General features: G+C 36.7%; 2 protein-coding genes across 2 annotated transcripts; both read right to left on the reverse strand.

The window, feature by feature from the left end:
- Positions 1-6,380: 6,380 nt before the first annotated feature.
- LOC137949607 (probable methyltransferase PMT26) lies at positions 6,381-11,538 on the reverse strand. Its single transcript, XM_068795702.1, has 9 exons — positions 11,330-11,538; positions 9,001-10,180; positions 8,751-8,900; positions 8,206-8,476; positions 7,994-8,104; positions 7,684-7,858; positions 7,318-7,590; positions 7,001-7,195; positions 6,381-6,866 (listed from the first exon to the last, which is right to left on the reverse strand). The coding sequence occupies exons 2-9, from the start codon at positions 10,138-10,140 to the stop codon at positions 6,632-6,634; spliced, it is 2,550 nt and encodes an 849-aa protein (XP_068651803.1). The 5' UTR covers positions 10,141-10,180; positions 11,330-11,538; the 3' UTR covers positions 6,381-6,631.
- A 1,020-nt stretch (positions 11,539-12,558) lies between these two features.
- On the reverse strand, positions 12,559-18,436 carry LOC137950780 (F-box protein SKP2B-like). The gene is made up of 4 exons (XM_068797399.1): positions 18,207-18,436; positions 13,290-13,638; positions 13,045-13,186; positions 12,559-12,953 (listed from the first exon to the last, which is right to left on the reverse strand). Exons 1-4 carry the CDS (start codon positions 18,434-18,436, stop codon positions 12,559-12,561), a joined length of 1,116 nt encoding a protein of 371 aa, XP_068653500.1.
- Between the last annotated feature and the right edge of the window lie 4,146 nt (positions 18,437-22,582).

Here is a 22,582-nt window from a genome sequence, read left to right on the forward strand (position 1 = left end):
AAAAAAAAACTAATCCAATAATCTTCTCTTACAAGTGTTGTTGAAGCTGGCAAGTCACAATCCCTGATTCAGATTTCTATACTCACAAACAACATGCAGCACCAAGGATGGAGTAATCATGGACCCTCTTGTATGAAAATGATTTGTCTGATCACCTTCTCAATCAGAAGCAGCTGCAGTGGAACTTGGTCGTCTCTCTGTTGCTTTCTAACAGTGACCAGTAAATCAAGTAAAGGATACTCAAATGGAACTTTTCCTCTGCAAGCCTCTTTTCATATTAGTGAATAGAGGCCACTTGTATGACCCCTTTGGTTCAGTCCCTTTTGTCTTTCACAGACCACCTTACCTAATTATAAGAGTTCCATTTTTCTCATAGTTCTCTTTGTTGTGATATGTAAAGATTATATAATCACCACACAATAATACATAAGTTGAATAAATATAAAAATCTCTTATTAAAAACGTTGTGATGCTTTATATAATTCGTCTCTACAATACTTATATTGGTAAGGTTTTCAAATGTAGAATGTAAACATGAAAAATGTTACATCGAGTCTCGATAACTCAAATGTCGGAGAGTTTAGGCACTCGTAACGTTCTAAATTCCTAGCTTATTGATATACTAAGATTTTCGTTAGAAGTAAATGCTTAGGAGGTGTATGCTAGGAGTTGTAACAATGTTGACAAAGGAGAAGGTAAAGAGCAAGAGAAATAAATGTTGCTAAAGATATCTTGGGAATGTTAGGATGAGATGATTGAAAGGAAAATAGGAATTTGAATTTGGTTTGATTTGATTCAATTCAAACTCTTGTTGTTATTCTGCTTGTCAGTGACTAGAGAAAGAAATGTTTCAAACACTTTCCTTGCTGATAATTTATCGTCCTCCCTAAAACTTGACTATAGTAAGAGATGAAGGCCAAGTTTCTGTTGTAGGTCATGAAAACGTTTTTGTACTAATGTTTTGTGAACAAATCAGCAAGTTGATGAAGAAACGAGATATGTTGAACTTTGAGAGCTCTTGCAGCAATTTTTTTCCCAGACAAAATGATAATCTATGTTGATAAGGTTAATGCGAGAATGAAGCACATGATTAGCACTTAGGTAAGTAGCACTAATATCAACACAAAATAAAATCGGAGGAGAAGATGAGGAGATTCTTAGAGATTTGTCATGTAAGGCCCACACATCCAAAAGATGTGGAAGATAGGCTCAAGACCCACAAATTAAGGAGAAGACCCATAGGCCCACATAGTGATGGCAGGATGGTAAATAAAGAGTCATCTCATAGAGATGGCATTGATATAATTAGTTTAAGTTCTAGGAGTATTATTATAATATTATAGTTTTATTAATCCATAAATTGAGCTTAGGGGGAGGGTTAGGATATAAGTCCACAACCTTTTTTTCCTCCTGTTTTCTCCCCATGGGTCTCTCTCTCTCTCTCTCTTTTTCTCCATGAGCTAAATCTTTGAAGTCCTGAAATCAACAACTTGCAATTAAATAATCTTAGTTTTTAGGCTGCTCTTGAATCTGCCTTTCAAGGTTGTGCATCGAATTGCAATCAACGATATATTCATTTTGTAGGACTGCTATGAAGCAAGTATTGCAATTCAATATAAAGGCATCTAGTTGGAGAGATGATTAAACAAATAAAAAATCGATACCCTAAAAGCAAGGTTATTTTCCTCAACTAAGCTTGAGACATCTCTAAAATTTTGTCTTTTATCCGATAAAAAAGAAGAGGAAGAAGAGGAAGTGACTTGAAAGCTGAATGGTTTTGATCGGGATTCCTGAGCAATGGTATTTGACTAACATCATATTATCCCTTCTTCCAAATTTTGGGATTTGGTTACCATAGCACGTTACTAAGATTCTAATAAAACAACTTTGAATCTTTATCAGAATCATTATCAGGATAGAGTTGTTCATATCATTTTCTATCTTTATTCAAATAAACATTTTTTACCTGCTAAAGTACTTTAACTAATTGTATTCAGCGGTAGGGTATAAGGCAATTGCATGCCTTAAAAAAAGGGGAAAATTAAAGATATTAGTTTGAGTCGTATTGGGTTGGTTTCACTAGGGGTGAGGATACTGGTATTGAAACTAGTCATAAAAATTAAAGATATTAGTCAATTTATAGAAATACTTTTGACTAACAAGTGAGATGGCTCTATGCATTTACAATTGAAGTCTATTAGATTTTTTTTTATAACATTGTTGAATTTTTATTTAATATTTTTAAATAAAATTAAAATGGTCATCACCAACATCCACAATTCACACAAGAAAGCAGTTGTGGTTGTAATTGCCTTTGATCACAAGGAAGTAACTGATGGCTCTACCTTTTTACGAGGTCCCTTGTTTTTAGACGTTCAATTTTTTCCATACCCATTTTCTTATAACAATCATCTTGAGATAAAAGACATTCTGGAAACCTGAAAAAATTGCATCTGTCATAGCTGTAGGGGAAAAAGGATTACTGATAAAATACTTGTTGCGCATATGATAAAGTGAATGACATTCTTGCAAATAGGGTGACTTTTTAAATAAAAAAATCAAGTACAACGAAAGATAGTTCAACCTTCTTTCCCTCTTTCGACAATATTTGATGTTTAAATGCATAAATACTGAAATCTCCAATATGCATGCAATGAAAAAAATAATCTTTTAAAAAATTTAGTTTATTAAACTATCTTCATAGTTTATACACACTTAAAAACTTTTGTTAATTAAATGTCACTTATAGTGTCACACACTAGTTCAATTGGTTGAACCAAAAACAAAAGGCCACCTTTTCGATGTCTTAAATAAAAGACAAACAATTAGCAGAATTATCAAAGATTTTATGTCATGTATCAAAATGAAATCAACATTGGTGTTAACACAACCAAATTTTAGGTGAAAACTTCTCTAATTGGCTTCAGTTTGGTTGTATTTAAGTTGAGATCGGCATTGTGATTTTTGTATCCATTATCATATGAGACAAGCATACACGTCTATTTGAATAGGATGAGGTCTCCTTGACGAAGCCTTTTGCTTAATGTAATAAACTTTAAGGAGGTTAGTGCACTTATAAGTAGACCATTTATGGTGATTCAAAAGTGAACGTGAATTCGGCAGTGATCTACTTCCCACGGAGAATGCATTGTATTGTGTATGTGCCCCCTCTAGAAAGTGCAATAGACTTTTTGTAAGTGTAACCTTATGGAAAGTACATGAGGAGTTGATAAATAAAATAAACTTGGTTAGTATTTATTAGACCAATGTTAAAATGATGTTAGACGCCATGACTTTGATGATAACCAAATGAGTAACTTGAAAGTGTGCTACTAATGATGTTATTAGAGTATTTTAGACACACCTTCCAACACAAATATTATAAGGTCTAAGGAAAAATCTAAAGACAAAAGAATGTTCAATCATTTGTTGTCAAATGAAGACCAAAAGCAAAAACACATTGAAGATTGTTGTTGTGAAGAATAACTTACACAAAAGAGATGAACGAATATTTGAAGACTAGAGTCCGAGCATCATTAGAAAATCTCAAGAACTCTAGCTATATAAGTAGATAGTCAACCAAATTTTAATTTCTTAAGCACGTCTATCTTGTGGAGCTTTAAAAACATGAAACATTTCCAAAACCATGTTTTAACTTAATGCATAAAATGATTTAAAATTATAAATCCCTTAGAATAGCCTATATCATGCTTAAATGTCAAAATAGTACAGTGGTATATGGCATGATCGATCAACCTACATGGTAGTCCCGGGACACGCAAAAGGCTGGATTAAAATTACTGGTAGGTTCGAAAGGAGCGACCTAGCGGAGGGGGTGACCTGGAGAACTATGAAGGGGCACTAGGAGTAGGCCACCGCTAGAGTAGGCCACTGGGTTGGGCCAGTGTCGTTGCACCGTCGTGGTCGTCGGCTCGCAAAGGTGGGGTGTGATTTTATGGTCTTGGGTTAAGTACCTATGTCTTCCGCTCCTAACAGGCCGGTCTTTTGGGTAGTATTGGCTAGGTGCTTAACAGTTTGATCAATCATCCATAATACAGTCTAGCATAACTTATAAAGCATTATCAATCAATGCCTCAAGCAAGATAGATCATCTAGAATGTTGTCAAGAAGATGCTATAAAAAATGATCGATCATCCCTTGTTGTATGATCGATCATATAGAATTTTGAATAATCAGTTTAAAAAGCATGATAGATAAATTGAAATGGGTTAATTGATCAATAAGTTTTTTGAAAGGTTGAAAGTTTATTGGTTGATACTCTGATATTGTTGTTATGCATGGTTGATCGTTCATACTTTTTTATAAATAGATCTACAGGTTTTGCAGATTTTTGTAAACGGTTCGTAGAGGACTAAAAGTTGAGCTTATACCGGTATACCAAACCTTTGAAAAATACTTTTGGGATTTATATTCAGATTTTACCCTTTTTAAGAGAAAAACTCCATATTTGCCTAAACCTTTATTTTTTCTTCACTCTCTTTACATCCAAAGTTTCTTCAAACTCCTATACATTTCATCTCCGATGCTTAAAAGATTTGGAAGCTTGAATTTCACTAGGAGAAAGTTATTTCCCCCAAAAAAAATTGTAAGTTTATTTTTATTTTTTGGTATTTAATACTTTCTTAGTTAAAAATTCTGTAATACTTTAAAGCTAGATTAATTAATATTATAGAGCCTAAAATCTAGAAAGGGAACCCACTAGAACCGAAATCTATTTTCTATTAAATCTCTTGGGAAGAGATCAATTTGTATAATTAGGGATTACATTCAACTTAAAGAAAGTCTCAAATCTCTTTATATGTTTTCAGCTAATAGAACAGTAAATTTTTTCCAAGGGTTCTTGGGTACCTTTAATGGAATATAAAGAACAAAAATCCATTATCTCCTTTATGTCTTCTTGTTTAATTATTTGAGGCTCTCAAGTAATAGAAGATGCTAGGGAAGGATAAGGGGGGCAAAGGCTAGGGGTGGCATTGAATCGAGTTTAGCCCGAACCTGCCTATGTTCGAGTCGAGCCTATTCTCGAGCCTAAATTGTAATCGAGCTCGAGCCCAATAATTTTAACCAAGTTCGAGCTCCAACCTACATTTAAAACTTTGCAAAAAATATAAGTCAAATAAATTGTATATAAAATTATGCATACATTTTACATAAAATTGGGCATAACCTCTACTTAAAATTGGGACATAACCTCTGTATATTAACCCTACATAAAATTATTCATAAAAGTTGCATAATTGGGTATAAACTTTATTCAATAATCAAACACAAAAACATTTATTTGAAAAGCAACGCTAGTTTTATCCATTTGTACTCAATCAGATCGTTCTGATTCAAGGATTGGAAAACCATATCATCGAGACAAAGAAAAGTTTAAGAAAAATGGTTTTGGATGACTTGATCGTATGCCCATTTTCGTTTTTTCTTCGAAGCATGGATTCATATAACAACAGTTCTGAAATGCTACCAATTTGTTCTTCTGAAAAACTTTAGTAGAGTTAGCATCAAGAGAGTACCTCAAACAATTTGAGTCTCTTCAAGAGTCATGAGGAAAAGACAGTCGGAGTTCAAGAAACATTTTTTTTCATGTGTTTGTGATCTCACACGTGCGAAATCACACGATGTCTTCGCACGCGTAGGGGGGAAAAACTATTTCTCCCCTAACTTAGATCTCTAATTTTCCGTCGAGACGACGAGGGGGGCAGGGGGGTCTAGCGATGCCAATGAGGAGTTGTCATCAAGGTTGACAGCTGCGACAGAAGCGGGGGCGACGGAAGCAGTGGCGAAGGTAGCGGCCACCGAGATGACACAAGGGTAAGGGAGTCTATGACGAAGGCAGCCACGAGCAGTTGTCTACGGCAACGGAGGCAGCCACAACAATAGATAGGAAGGGCTCGACGGTGATAAGGATCAACAACAACAGATGAGGGGAGGAAGAAATCGAACTCGAACTCGAACTCGAACTCAAAGAGCCGAAGATGACTCTCACTCCCACCTCTCAAGCCCTCGTTAAGTTAACGAACCCGTTCACGAGTTTTTGAACCGAACCATGGTTCGGTCAAACTCAACTCGTTAACTTATCTGGATCTCGCAAACTGGCTCGGTTCGATGCAACCCCTAATGGAGGCCCTTCCAAGAGCGGACAAAGGATGGGAGAAAAGCCTCCCTCGCCTTCCTTCTCCTTTAACAATTATTTCGTCAAATATCTATAAATGTTTCTAACCAAAATTTGACCGCCACAAAATAAATTAAAACTTACAAACTTTTGAGCCCCTCTGCAGAAAATATTACCAAACAATTGGAGTTCGCAAAAACAAAAAGACAAAACCAAACCGACTAAAGCGCTGGGGCAATATATCTTGAAAAGAACATTTGAAACACTTAGAATTGACTTCCTTCATGTTTGTCTAAAAATGTAATTTTACACACAAAACTCGGACGCCTCCTCTACCCGAGATCAAAGAATTGAATGTATAAAAATAAAATAAAATAATAGAATGCAGACAATCTGCCGCGAGAGGAGAGTACAAATATAAGAGGTTAAAAAGAGAAAAGAACCGAGAACAAAACTAACCTAGAGAAGGGCGTATAGGAAAACCAAGAATGTGGTTTAAGCCAAGGTGGATGAAGTTGGTGCCGTATCTATTTCTTGAGGTCGCCAGAATGTTTTCTGGACGCACAAAAGCCCCTCTTGTACCTTCGAGTAAGTCAACCGAATCTCCCAGTGTAGAGATTTAGCCATGGTCTCAACTTCGTTGATGATATCAACTTTATCACGTACGATTAGTTTTCCTTCTGGTCTTAACATCCGATCAACCTCAGCCATTACTGCAGCCAGCTTGCATCTGCAAACATAACCCATTCATCAAAGTCAAGAACAAATAAAGCAACACTAAAGAAATTTGGAAGCAGCATTGAGATGCCGGTAGATGCAAAGAAAACGAGCAGAAACTACTCCCACATTCTTCTGACAACATACCTTTTCTTGAGTTTAGAGAACAGGTGATCTGCATGGAGAAGGTCATATGTTCTTGGATAGGTACTGAATGATTCACACCAGTCATGATAGATACCAAACAGACCCCTTTCATAAATAATGGGAAGAGTGTCCGGTGCATCAATTGAGACCACATTCATGACCCAAACGTTCATATCTCTCAAAGCAGCAGCAAAACTGCAAATTAAATGCCAGAAAATACACAAGTTGAGTGACAGAGTAGAAAGAAGAATGGAGACAACAAAGTAAATTAAATACTACTGGGCATCAGAGAATATTGGTAGTCCCAAAAGCCTTACCCTCCATAAACAGCTCTCATATCCATGACATTCCTCACAGTGGACCAGTCAATTCCCATCCCATTGAGATACGATTTGCTAACCACATGTTTCCAGTGCTCATAATCCGACATGAAATCCTCAGGAGCTGGCTTGCCATAGACCCCGACTTGCGAATCATTCAACCAATAAGGGGTTTTATCTAACCTCTGAGGCCATAACTCTGGCCATTGAGATCCACGTTGTCCTGCACTTTCAGGCACTTGATGCATACATGTCTGAAGTGGAATGTTCCTACATAGGCCAACAGGTGCTTAATTATTTTCAACATAATCATAAATTAGAAATCTCAGAAAGAGAATCAACACTAAATGAGCCAGAAAATACCATGCTGCGTTTGGATCATCAGTTGCGGGACAAAGAGGTGGGTTATTCTCTGATCTTCCCTCATAGCACTTATTGGAAGAGGGTTTCTTATATATAGCTATGCCCACTTTGTTCACCGAATCCCTCTTAAGCGCTACCATCTCCCAGCACATGGATTTTGTCAGAGAAGACATAGCTGCCAAAAATTTCACACAGCAGCAGAATTACTCACAACTATTTCACAACACAGTAGCAGCCCAATACCCAAAATAGCGCACACAAAAAAATACAAATGCAAAAGAAACAAAAAACAAAAGAAAGGCTAGCCTACCTTCCCAGATCTCAACATCTTCTGGCAGTTTCTGATAAACAGGAGTAGCAGACCACAAGAAGTAACCCCCAGGTCGTAACACTCGGTTTAGCTCCAAAAGAAGCTTACCACCTGTCAATTTGAAGCTTATGTTAAGCTCCAAAATATAGACTGAATTGCATAACTAATGATAATTATTACAACAAGGAGTTATGATCAGACATATGATGTACCTTCTATATGCCAAGGAACCCTACAGCGAGCACAATGAACTATATCGAATACTTGACCAGGGAAAGGTAACCTCGTGGTGCCCATCACAGCAGATAAAGCTGGAATGCCTCTTTCAAGTGCAAATTGAACTTGAGCTTCATGTTCATCCTTGGGAGCAAAGGACATAGTAATAACATCTCTATCAAAGAGATAGCCTCCAAAGCTGGCAACCCCACAGCCAACGTCCAGTACAACACGACTTCGTTTCCCCCATGCAATGTCAGGAAGTGTCTGCATATGACATTGATGGATATGCATGTAAAGAAATTAGGTCTACAATCAATTTCGTTAGAAATTATGCATGTCGATACAAACATATCTTTGTTTTTCCATATTTTTAAGATTATACACATTTAACAGGTTACAACCTAATGAACACTAGACAAAAAGAGTGAATTTTTCTGGACTAAGAACAGATTCACAAGCATCATAAAAAAGAACCTTTATCAATTATTTATCAAATCACATTGATGAAGAAGAGGTCGACATCAGTAGAGAATTGCACCTCTTGAACGAAATCAACATAATGCAGAGCACCATGCTTAAACTGTGTTCCACCACCAGGGAACGTAAGGTACTCGCCAGTAACTTTCACCCAATTCTGGTGTCCTTTTACCACTGCAAGCATGGTGTGTGGAACATTGTGGTACCAAATCTGGAGCAGAAATTGGAATCATCACAAGGTCCGGAAAGAAGAAGCTGAAAATAAGAATAGACCTCACATTTGACATGAAAAAGAAAACAAGATTCCATACCTTGATCCTGCTGTCAGGCCAAGAGATGGACCGCTTGTATCCTTCAGGAAGAGGGACAAGACAAGTAGGGCCTTCCTCAGGGCAGTGTCTCTCCCTATGCTCATAATGCTTGGTACTCCGCAGCTTAAGGATGGCTTCCTCATTATCCAAACAAGGGATGTAATCAATTCCTGCAGTAACATTGCAGAGCTTCCAACTGTAACCAAATGAGGCTTGTTCATCCCTGGATTTTGACTCTTCTTGAATCTCTTTTTCATTCTTAGACTCTGTAGCTTGAGTTGAAAAAGGCCCATTCTGGGTATTAGTTTCATTTAGAATCTCAGACTGTGCTGCATCAGGAAACACCTCTTTTTGACCTTCATCCTTTGTCAAATTCTCTGGGTTGCCTCCACCAAAATTGTTCTCTGTTTCAATTTCTTGAGTCTGGGTAACTTCCTCTAATTGGTTTTGCTCCTTGACATCCTCCCCCTTTTCACTTGAACTTTCTTCTGAGTCCGATTTTTTCTCATCCTCCGATTCCTTTCCCTCTGAATCTGTTTTTTTCTCATCCTCAGATTCCTTTTCCTCTGAGTCTGATTTATTATTGTTCTTAGACTCCTTTTCCTCTTCTTTTGATTCCGATATTTTCTTTTCCTCTGACGCTAATTTGTCCTCAGAGTCCTTTCCCTCATCCTCCGATTCTATTTTTTTCTTTTCCTCCGAATTGTCCTCAGATTCCTTTTCGCGATCATTCAACTGATCCTCATTGCTCACTTCTCCGATATCAGTCTTTCCTTCCTTCACATTATCCACCTCAGCTTTAACTGTACCTTCTGGATCGTCCTTTATATCTTCTTTCTGCTCACTAGAGCTCTCATCCTGGTCTCGGCCTCCTTTTTCTTCAGGCTCACCTGTTGACACACCACCATTTACATCTCCTGATCCATTCTCAAACTGCCCAGACTCATTCACTTGTTGTTTCACTTCAGTATTGGTCTGGGGAGGGGACATATCAACATTTCGAACTGGGACCACAGTTGTTGATGTCATCATCCAAACACCAACCAAACAGAGGGCCACAAATACAACGATTGTGACAAGTGAACTATAGGAAGAGGAAGATCTCCTACTGTCCATCCGAGTGTTCTTCCCAAATGCCATTATCGCTGCATATATATAAGTTTACCTCTGATGTGTATTTCTGAAAACATAATAAGAAAAGTAAATCAATGTCAAAGAGTGCTTCCCAGTCTCACCTACTCACTGAGCATCAAAGAAACAGATCCCCACTGTCAGACTCATGATAAGAACAATAAAAGAAGAAATTGAAAAAAATTATGTGTATTAACCGACAATATTGAAAAAATTGAAACTAAGGTTAAATTTGAGTCATCGTAGGATCTAAAAGTAAGAGAACGACTATGGATATTTTCGGATCTGGAATCAGAACATGATAAATAGAAAATTCCTTTTTTTCAGCTAAAAAAGACAAACAATGATGAAAAAAAAAAACACTAGTTGAAGAGAACAACTAAATAACCAAATCACAGTCTCGAATACTTTTAATTTGCACGACTCAAAGTTGGAGATCAGATAAATCCGAATTTCCATAGTAATTAATTAAAGAAAAGAAGAAAGAGAAAACACCAAAACCAAGATCAGATAAGCTTGCATATGACCAAATTGGAAGATTTATATGAATAGAGCAAGGAATCCACGGCGACTTCACAAGCTAGAAAAAAATAACGAAACACTCACCCAGGAAAACAAATGCAGAAAATACAACTAAGGGTTCAGCTAAGATGACAGCCAAGAATCATTCACAGATGTGAGTCAACTTCAGATAAACGAGAACCGTACATCAAATCCAGTCATTTTCATCTCACATAGGGATTTTTGCAAGAAACAATGAATCAGTTTAATTAACTCAAACTACATTGAATAGGTATAAAGCATAAAAAAAATCTAGTTATTACGAAGGAAAAAAAAGAAAAAGAAAATAAAGCCGCACCAGATCCGGATTATATGTTCGTCTATACGACAAATAAGCAAAGGAAAAAAAAAAAAAAAAAAAAGAGCCGACGCTCAAGCAGCTAAAGATAATGACAATTCAAAAAAGAAAACTCGAAACCACATCTTCCAACTGAAAAAAAAAAAAAACACTAAAAAGCAACAGAACATTCGAAACCAATAGATCTGCAACCACATTGAACCTTCCTCAATAAAACAGATTGAAAATCGAAAGAAAAGAAAGGAAAACAGCCACTAACTCTGCCGAACTCACATCAAAAGCGCACAAAGGGAGGAAACGGCGAGCTCCGACACTGGAAGAGGAGTGGAGTGTTCATACCTTGACACAAGAAATAGCGAGAAAGGCTCCGAAGAGATGAGGAATTTCGTTGTCCTTCCGCTCTCCCTGTAAGAACGAGATTACTCAGGCACGGGAGATTTAAGTGCAGCAAGCGGAGGAGACGCAGATCTGAAATCCAGTTATTTTAAACAGAATTTTATTCTTTAAAAAAATGATTTATATTTGCAGAGAGAGGGAGAGAGAGAATAAAGAGAGAGGGATGGGGAACCACACGCAGGCCGTCATATTAGCCAAGGACGCGGGAAAAAGACAGAAGATGATTTCTAACATGCGCCTTAAACGGGGACCGAGTGCGAGTATTTAAAATTACTTAAATGGCCTTCTCCTTAATGGCCTATTGATAATGGGATCTTCCTTAATTACCCTTAATTTTTAATTAACATAAATTAATCCCTCTTAAAGCCTGTTATTAACATATATTGTTATCCCCAATCTGTTTGGATGCTCCAGGCTCTAGAGAAAGAATCAGATAAAATGGTCATCGAGGACGACATAAGCAAAGACGCATTGTGACGGTGAACGAGAAACACGGATCAACCTTCGTGGTAAAATTGTCATAGGGGTTGAAAGGTTCGTAGTAAAATTGTCGTAGGGGGTTGGAAGGGAGGCAAGAAACCCCCCTCCCAAGGGTATGGGGATGGAACCCTATTCGATCTATAATATATTAATTGCTATATCATTAAGGGTAATTTAAAAATTTTATTCTTGTACCATTATTACCTTAGTTTTTCTCTTTATATTTGGAGTGTTACCCTAGTTTTTCTCTTTATATTTGGAACGCCACTATTAGGGTATTATCATTCATAGGAAGAACATCAGTTAGCTATGAAAAAATGTAAAATTTCTCTTGTAAATTATTTCATTTTCATAGTAGATTACTACAACAACAAAAAACCAGACCTAATCTCACCTAAAACGAATTTATATAAATCTTATTATTTGTTCTTGTGCTTGTTTTTTCTTTTTTCTGTTATTATTATTATTGTTCTTTCTAGTTTAAAATTAGGGCTTCTAATTTCTAATAATAGAAAGAAAGGTTTGGCAAAAGAATTACAGGGTGCCCAGTTCGTTCTGAAAATACCTCAGCTTTAATGTAGAAGTGGCAAGTATGGAGGAGCTGACATGTAAATAAAACCAAACAACCTGCGCCAAGAGAGAACTCTAAACTGACATTCCATATCAAGCTTTCTTTATGTACCAGCTATCTCTTAGTGTGCTTGACTGGATACTCTCCTGCCCTCACGATGTGCCTGTAAAGCACAAGCACAATGTACAGAAGTCAGGCTGAGACAGCCACTGATTATGAGAGAGTGCCTCCTGGAGCAAGTGTGCAGTGCTGGGAAGGTGTCGCACACTGCCTGGACTGCTGGTGAAGTCAGGGCCGTGCATTGGCTAATGTTGAGGTTCATGAGGCCTTCCTCCTTGCTGCTGCTGCTGTTATTGCTGTAGCTAGCGCCTACCATCTTCCACAAGTCATGCTTACTCTTTACACGACAGTTCGCAGCTAAAGAATACATCGCCCTGTCGGTAATGTTTTTGCAGTAGTAGAGGCCAAGGGACCTCAAGTGGTGGCATCTGTTTGCCAGAGCAATAACACTCTCGTCTGCCAACGAAACCAGCTCAATTGATACCATTATAGGACTAAAAGCCTGTACAGAACACAAAATACTGCCAGAGTTAGCGAGGAAGACTACCTGTTATGAGGACACAATCGCACAAATCTAGTGCCCTTAAGTCAGGACAGCCTAAAGCCAAGCTCATCACTCCCACATCCGTCACCCCTTCACACCAACCAAGAACCAACGTTTGCAACTGACTGCAGTTTTCTGCGATAGCCTGTAACCTCAAAAGATGAAAGAAAAGAGTATGTTGGTAACACTTTTTTCTCTTACCGGTCTAAAATACGAGGTTGCAGACCAGTAATATCAAACCACAGCACCTTTAGGGCATTATCTGATGCAGCTTTAACACACCCACAAAGATTCAGGCTTTTCAAGTTCCTGCATACACTTGTGAGATAGGAAAGGGTGACATCACTGAAGGCAGAACATCCACTGATGGTGAGTTTACTAAGGAAAGGGCAGCCCAGGGCCAGGGCATACAATGAATGATCTGTAAGCTTGAAGCTTTTGCTGAGGTCCAGGTCTCGTAGATCATGGCAGTTGTTTGCAACAGTGATGACAGCCTCATCCTCAAGTTGTGGTCGGTTTTGGCGTAAGGTTAGGACCTGTAACTTAGTGAACTTGGGCGCTAGAGAAAGAACAAGGTTGTTCATGTGTTCCTTGCACCTGCCAAAAGTAAAACACGTTGTGGCACAGATTGAGCTTAACATATCCTACAGTTTCCTTACACACAAATTTGAGTGAAACACAATTAAAGTAAAAGAAACATTCAACTGTATAATTTATTACTCTACATTTCAACTTAGAATGGTACAGAAAAAGATAGCATCAAGCAGTAAAGTTTCCGAGTAAACTAGGAAAAGCATAAAAAATAATGGAACGATTCTTCGCTTCCAATTATAGAATAAGTACACATCTTTATTACAGATTTAGGAATGACTAAAATGTGGAAAACGAATTCAGGACATTTGGCCTGAGAAGTTAATGGAAGATGAAAATCCTACCATATTCAGGATATAAAACGAAGCATAACAACAATTTAATAGAAACAATGAAAACTGTATAAGAAAAAACAAAATAAATCAATGGTCTTCTTCTGATTGATATAATTGTTAGGCTAACCTAGGAGGACAGTTCAGCATGTTATTATTTCATGAGTAGAATGGAATTGCCTTCGGAAAATCATATTTTCATAAACTAATGACGACTACACAAACAAATTGGTTTTCAAGTGTTCTCGTTTTGGGTTCATTTCTTTTGAGCTTTCACTATTTTTGGTGGTAATAGGTGCAGTAAGATGTACTCGGATGTCCACCTAGGTTGCTATGCAAGAAATCTCAGATGTACTTCAATATTTTTGTTTTATATTCTTTCCTCAAATGCCATATGTCTTACCTTCACCTGAAAGTTTTCCCTAAGGTTATGGTTACAGCCACAAGAAAACTCCTAAAGTTTTTCCTAAAGATTGAGAGAGGAGAGTTCTTCCTGCTATAACCAATTGGTTGATGGCTTCTACTATCAATTGGCTTCTGGTTAGAAAACTTAGCCTGCAATAGTTAACCTGCTGTCCTCACAGAGGGAGAATCTTTTCCCCAAACCCCAACCACCTAATCACTAAGGAGGCTGCTCTGGCAACATAACAGAAATTCTCCTACTTATTCATACCTTCAGCCAGTTATATGAAAAATCATGTAATTTTTAAAATTCCAAACACAAATTTTCTGCTTAGAAAGTTTAGCCGGCAATGGTTAACCTGGTTGGATTAAATCTGAAGTTTGAAGGTCCTTGTTAAGCACTTAGCCAATACTACCCAAAAGACCGGCCTGTTAGGAGTAGAAGACACAGGTACTTAACCCAGGACCATAACATCACACCCCACCTTCGTGAGCCGACGACCATGGAGGAGCAACAACACTGGCCCGACCGCGATAATACCTAGACGCAACCTACCAGTATTTTAATCCAGCCTTTGCGCCCGCACAACGACACTGGCCCGACCCAGGGCTTATCACAAGGACCTACCAGTATTTTAATCTGGCCTTTGCGCGTCCAGGGACTTGAACTCGCGACGTGAGAGCCCACTTTGATACCAAATGTTAAGCACCTAGCCAATACTACCCAAAAGACCGACCTGTTAGGAGCGGAAGACATAGGTACTTAACCCAGGACCATAACAATCCTAAAGGTATAAACCCAGCTCTAAATGACTCCACAATATGCCCTGAACCTGTTGAAGAATTACAGAAAGGTCACATGCAGACACATAGCAAGACAGGAGAAGAGGTTGCCTGTATAATACAGAAGGCCCTGTATCATCAAAACCAGCTCAGTGATCAAATATATCAGTAGTTCATTTGTTTGCACAAAGGACAAGGAGGCACATAGAGACCAATCTTAACCCTTTTAATTGCCAATAGGAGAATATAAATATCAAACATGAGATTTGTCACTTAGAAGTGATATATTAGGCAGCTAGCAAATTGGCTATCGAATTTCTAGCACGTTTCAAAAGAAAACGTCATTAATTGATATGCTATAAGACTTCAACCTTAAGGGAATACCAAAAGACAAATTTTGGTAAGTAGCACATTAACAAAGGATACCTTTTGGGATGGTGGTCATATCGAAGGGGACTCAAAGGTGGTCATTGGATGGTGTGAGTGTACATCCCCTCCCCCGTGGCGACATTGGGATACCTTTCGGGAGATTTTAGAAATTACCTCAATTGTATCTTGTATTTGGTCTCACATACCGAGATCTACAAATTCGGGAGCAAATGTGCTTGCCAAGCAGGGAGCTACCCTACAATCTCTGGTTGTAAGGGATCTGCTTCCTCCTCTTTTGTAAATTCTCTTGTTTTTATTAATACATCTTTTTCAAAAAAAAAAAAAAAGGATACTACTAATGCTGAAAATGAAAAATGAAGATTAGAAAATAGCCGTTAGACTTAAACATTCTTCACAAAAAAATCATAGCAGAGAGCACTATTTACAAAAGGATTAAGAATATAGAGGTAGATGTACAAAAACTCTAGAATAGCAGAACTCATAAATAAACATACACAAGGAGATAAAACAGCTCTCTTTTTATTTTTGCCAGCACTCTAGAGTGTATACCTACTTAAACTACCACAATAACTCAGTTTGCAGAGTCAAATTTATTTTTGCCAACACTTTATAGTGAGTGTATTCCTACGTAAAATTATCGCAATAACTCAGATTTGCACAGTCGAATCTAATTATTTCTCAAAAGTTTTGTGACAACAAGAGTAGGTGTACTCATTTCTAAGGTCGGTTTTACTCAGCGCTCCTGGAGCCATGATACTTATGCTTACACCATATCTTGGAAGTTCATTAATAAAGTCACCCAGGTAAAAAAAAGACCCTTTTTTTCCAAATTCAACCTTATGTAATCAAAATAATTCATCTGGTGAAGGGGAAAGAGGGCACCTCTTCCCCGCTTTTCTTGTCACCACTTCCACCTCTTTCCCATTTTATAAAAACCCTCCTCTATTTCCTCTGATCGAATTTTGATTTTATAAAAAAAAAATGCAACTATCCCGTTTCAAATAAAAAAACACTTGTCTAATTGTTTGGAATTTAGCTTCTCGATACGATTATGTGAAAGAACAGCTTCTAACTACTGATTTGAGCTAAAAACCCAAGAATTAGTACAGTGCTTTCGGTATCCATAACTACAGCACCAGCAACAACATCACTGACAAAGGAAGTGATATCCCCCGTTCCTAAGCTCTGAAACCTTTTTAAACTCTTGCAGCTAATTCCATGCCGCTGCACCCTATTCTACCCACTTCCTCTTCTAAAGAAATGGAAGGGATTTGATAGATCTAGGAATATTCATACAGAAACATGCAAGTACAAAATACCACCACAAGCAGGGAATGACCAGTAGAGAACACAAATTGAGGAAAAATTGAGACACCATGACTAACGATAGAGTGAGAGGCAAGAACAATGACTACACAACATAGCAAACTATCTTACACACATTCAAGGATTGGTGTTAGAAACAGAGATTCAGTCCACAACTATAGAAGAAAAATGGGAGTGCCATATACACCATCCAGATTTTCTAGTGCCAAAATCCAATCAATAACAAACACATAAAACCATACGACCTTAGCAGTTGTCTATTAACAAATACACTAGATACCAAATGATTTTTTTTAGGAATATGTGTAATTTTTTATTCAAGTAGAGAAGAATACAACCTAGTAAGATGGGTCATCCTCCACAACAAGGTGTTGGAGGGAAGAACCCCGTTTTGCTTGAAAATCCAGATAACAAATGTCATGAGTCAAATATTCCACTGGAATAAACTAAACATAGAAAATATGATCAAGCTGTAATTTTCCACAATTGTGCTCAAAGTAATTTTGCATTTTCATTGCTAAGCATATCTTAGAATGAAGAACGTCAAAGAATTCCAAATATTGTTCAAAGAAGAACTAGTAGACAATATGTCATATAAAAAGAACATAAACGAAGGAAGGGACACAAAATAATAGTAGGAGAAGATGGAGAAGAAAATCAAAAGCTACCACAAAATCTCCCGCATTTTTTATTAGGCCAGTTATCTAGGCGCTATTAGCCTAGTTGTCTAGTGTTCTAGGGTGCCCTGAAAACAGTGACCACATTATCTCAGAGGTCTTTACAATGAAAGCTCATGCTTTAATGACATAAATAGCCAAAAGTACCACACTTTTAGCCAAATTTACCACAAAAAAAATTACAATTGGTTTTAAATTAAAACAAAACAGTACTACATTCACATGGAGTCATGATTTTGTATGCTTATACACTAAAAATGAGAAAGAGAGATTATGCAATCCAAATATTTCTATTTCTTAAACTTCGTTTTTCTTTGATCTTATTCTTGAACTTCTCTCAATGTACAACAACACTTCCTTCTATGATAGAATGAATAGATGTGTTATATTTTGCCTTGAAATTCCCAGTCATAAAGGCCATGAGGTAAAGGATAAGGGTTCAAATGAGATAAAAGTTCAGGGAATCAATTCCCATGACAAGCGATTACAACAACTCTAACCAGAACTAGAGAGCTTAATGATTGTTGAACAAGTGCAAAATAGTAAAAATGGAAACATACATTTGATCAGCAGATTGCTAAAACTAACAACATCCATGCATCTTGCCATTTCATGAAACTCTACAAAATAAAATTAACTACAATTACATAAAAAAATATGTTACCATGAAAGAGAAAGATGGGTGAGCCCAGCACAAATGGCATCCCTCCATCCAGTACAGACTCCTGCAACTGTTATCACAGTACGAGCATCAACGAGAGAAACAATACGCAAGAGAAGTTCCACAGGAATATCCTTCCAATCAGCTATTGCTCCTCTTTCCATCTTTTCTCCAACAACAAGGTTTCGGAAATAAGTTTCCAAGTCCACCGTTGCCAAACTTCCCATAACCATCTCCAGCAACCCCTGATTTCCAACTCCTTATGTTGTCAATTCACTTAAGACAAGAAATAAAATCAGTTTTCAACATTAAGAGGGCATCAGAATGTTAGAGACTTGTCATGTACAAAGGGTCTACAAAACAACGCGATCTTGAGTACCACAGAAAGGAAAATTACAAGATTTCAGGTGATATAAGGTCCGATCTCTGATAATCCTCTGATTCAATCTATACACACAAACTTGATTTAAGTCTTGAATGACTTATTAAATGAATGAACTGCAACCTCCCTTGGTTGACTAGCTTTAATTTTTTGGCTAGTCTCCAATTTATTCTTTAACAGGGAAATTTGGACTTGTATTGCAGCAACAACTCCAAAGTTGATAGCAAGATAGCGGCAACAATTTCTTGTTGTTACCTCCACTATAAAAATCCGGCAAAGATTTACACTAACTTAAGATTAGAAGGAATGACAAGTTGTGGCAAAGTGTTTGCATATTGCAAACTTTGTGACAATTTTGACTTGGCTTCTGGTGTTATCTAGAATTTGAAGCTCCGGTATATTTCTTCAACACTTTCTCCACTCCTCCAGAAATTCTTCTCCAAAAGTTTCCCCCAAAGTTCTCTTCCCCAAGAGCCTAAGGTGTGCCTCTATTTAGAGAGTGATGGCCTCACCTTTTTCACCCCCTTATCTTCTCTTTTTTCCCTGGGGGAGGAAGACATGTGGCAAGAATCATTCCTCTTTTATCACCTCTTTTTTGTTTGGGTAGAAATTTTCTACAACATTATGTATCGCCTATGTGGCGCTCATGTTGTACTTATGATCGACCTCGATTTTGACTGAAACTTTGATTCCAACCATTAATGGCCCTCAATTTTGACTGAAACTCTGATTCTAACCGTTAACCAATTGTTTGACAAAAAAATCATGTTTTGACAGTTGAAAGTTTTCACTTTGAAAACAGTCAATGATTTGGAGCCCTTCAATCTTGATCAATGTCGATGATCTAGAGCTCCTTTTAAACTGATCTTAGACATCTTACAATTTGCTTCATATTGACCATGCATTGGGTTACTCGACCGAAACTCTGATTCTGACCATCGACTGAATGTTTGACAAGAACTCCAATGTTCTGACCATTCAAATTGAGGGGTCCTAATTTTGACAATTGGGTTTCATGTCTACACAACTAAATTCTAAATGTAAATCGTTTAAGCTAGAGTAAGACGTATGTAGACATAAAGTTGAGCGCAGAGTTACTTTCATGTAACTACGCGGAGAAAAAAAATAAAAAGGACAACATAATCAGATAATCTGATCATCAACACTAACACTTCAACCACTGAGAGAAGGGAAGACCATAAACGTAAATGGCTAAACAAGTTGAGAACAATGGTGGAACAAATAAAAGGACACAAACCCCCAAGATTCTTCAAGCCAGAAAGAAAACGATGAGCAAAGCATTGAAAAAGGAATCCGCAGACAACCTTTAAAAAAAAAAAAAAAAAGCTTGTTTGAATCAAGAGGTAAATCCAAGAAGAAAAATGAAGCCTATTTTAAGTGCATTTCTGATACAGAAAACCCCTACGCACATAATCTACAGCATCATGGGGAGGAAGTTTCAGCTACCAAATCAGAAGTCCTCTAGAAACAGTTCCATAGTCATAAACTTGGAAAAAAACTTAACCCTGGGGAGCTAACAAATGGACGATTTTGCCCAAAAATGAAAATTTAGACACAGCTAAAGTCCTGAGAATCAGACCCCAATCACTAGCACAAACAATATACAAACACTGAGACAACGGTATCCCACGTAACAAGAAAAAAAATCTCATCTAGCAATCCAAACACCAAACATCGTACTCCAATGCTCCCCTGTTCACAGAACCCGATGGAGTGAATGAAAATAAAAGTGAAAATAATAAAAAAAATAAGGAAACAAATGAAACCTCGAATTAGATAGCTCAGACGTTGATTGATCCATTAGTACTAGAAATAACCCAAACGAGAAGAGGTAAAAAGAACTGCTAACATCATCACCTTCGAAAAGAACCAAACTGAACTACTCACTTACCCGACGACAAGGAAGAAGGAAACCAAATTTATAAGCACACCAGCGACGAGCAAGAATGGAGCGAAAACCGAAAGTCTGGTACTGCATTGGAAAGGCAGTCGAGGAAGTAGCCACGGGTGGAAATGCCACGTGTCAGTCAAATGCAAGCCTGTGCATGCTCCGGACCCATGTTAACCCGGTCGCGGACACGAAAAGGAAAGGTTACTAGATTGCGTTTGTCGAAATCGAAACCGCGCGACTTATGGGCCCCCTAACCCGAATGACGTGGCTCCTACGTTAGGCACGAAAACTCTCCCGAAGGAAAAAAAATTGTCTTGGGCTTGGGGGCTTGGCTAGTTGGCATGCCACGACGGAGTTTATGTGACAGCTGGGCTTTAACTTCCACATCTTTCGATTGCCTTAACTTCTTTCGATTTCTCCCATTTCAGCTTCGATTTCTCCTATTCGGCTTCGATTTCCTTCAAATTTCAGAAAGTAACCCTAAACCCTAACTTTTTTACTTTAATTTATTATTGGATATTATTTAATTTAATTATGTGTGATTTATTTGTATTGATTGTTCAATTTCTGTATAATTTTGGGATTTAGGGTTAGGGTTTAGGGTTTAGGGTATAATTTCTGGATTTATGGTTTAGGGTTAATAGAAATTAGAGTTTAGGTGATTAGGGTTTGGGGTTTAGGATTTAAGGTTTTCATAAGTGTAGGGTTTAGGGTAAGATTTTTGGCTTTAGGGTTTTGGGTTAATTGAAATTAAAATTTTTGTGTGTTTAGGGTTTAGGGTTTTTAAGGGTTTAATTTCATACCATGTTCATACTTGTGAAGTAGGTTAGAGATTTGATTATATATGGCTGAAAGAAGAAGAAGAAATAGTGATATTGATGAAACGTATAGGAGGTCGTGTCACATATGGAGTTTCAAAGAAGATAGCAAGATGCTTATCTTTTCATACTTTTGGGAGATAATCTCACTAAGAATGATAAATGATTATTCAACCGAAGTCACTCATCCTTGAGGACTACTATTGAACATACTTTTGAGGCTTTAAAACCTCAATTTCAAATATTGAAAAACGCTCCTCCATTTACTTTTGAGAGAGCTAGACAAAAATTATAATTACTTGTTGTATATTACATAATTATATAGGTACAAAGGATTACAGAGATATCTTTGAAATGGAAGAGGATTATTCAAATGATGAGTTTGGTGGAGAAGGTGATGAGGCCTTATGTATAAATGGTGATCAAGATAGCAATGATAGTGGTCTTATGGATGATGACAACCAACTAACAAATATTCGGAGGGAGCGTATTTACAATCTGCAAGAGCATCACATATGGTGTGATTATTGATTATTGTATCTTACTAAATTTGAACATGCATATTGTCTTTCACATGTATTAACTTGATGTTTATTATATTAAAGACACAAATATATTGTTATCTAAACATTTGTTTTTATATTGCGAATTGTGGATTTTTACATATAACTCGGTTCATTATCAAGCATTTTTTTCAAGAAATTATTTTATCATGGCTTTAAAAGTAGTAACCCACATTACCCTTTACTAAAGTCTTTTTATAATAAAGTATCCTATTTATTTATATTAGATAATATACATAATGTAGATTTTTATTTATAAATTTTAAAAATAAATATATTTGTTTGTGTATTTATTTTTTATTTTTCATAGTTACTTAAACTAATAATTTTATTATTTACATTATATTATTAATTAATGTTATATTAAAATCTATCTTAAGATTTTAATAAAATACTATATTTATTTATTTATTTATTTTATTCATCATTATTATTACTATATTAAATTAATGATTTAAGAGTGATAACTAAGATATTATTAAAGTAAGCATTTGATCAAGTATTTTTGTTTAATTATTCTATTTTTATAATTAATTAAACATGCTTTTTAATTTCTTGGAAATATATTATTAATTTATAATTCTTTAAATCTATCTTATGTTATTAATAAATAAATAAATTTATTTATTTATATATTATATTCATTATTATTATTACTATATTAAATAGTGATAATTAAAATATTGTTAAAGTAAAAATTTGAT

This window comes from Aristolochia californica, unplaced genomic scaffold, assembly GCF_029961685.1.
Source record: "Aristolochia californica isolate CCGP_79_NKW_82.1479 unplaced genomic scaffold, dmAriCali1.0.hap1 SCAF_14, whole genome shotgun sequence".
Lineage (NCBI taxonomy): Eukaryota > Viridiplantae > Streptophyta > Magnoliopsida > Piperales > Aristolochiaceae > Aristolochia > Aristolochia californica.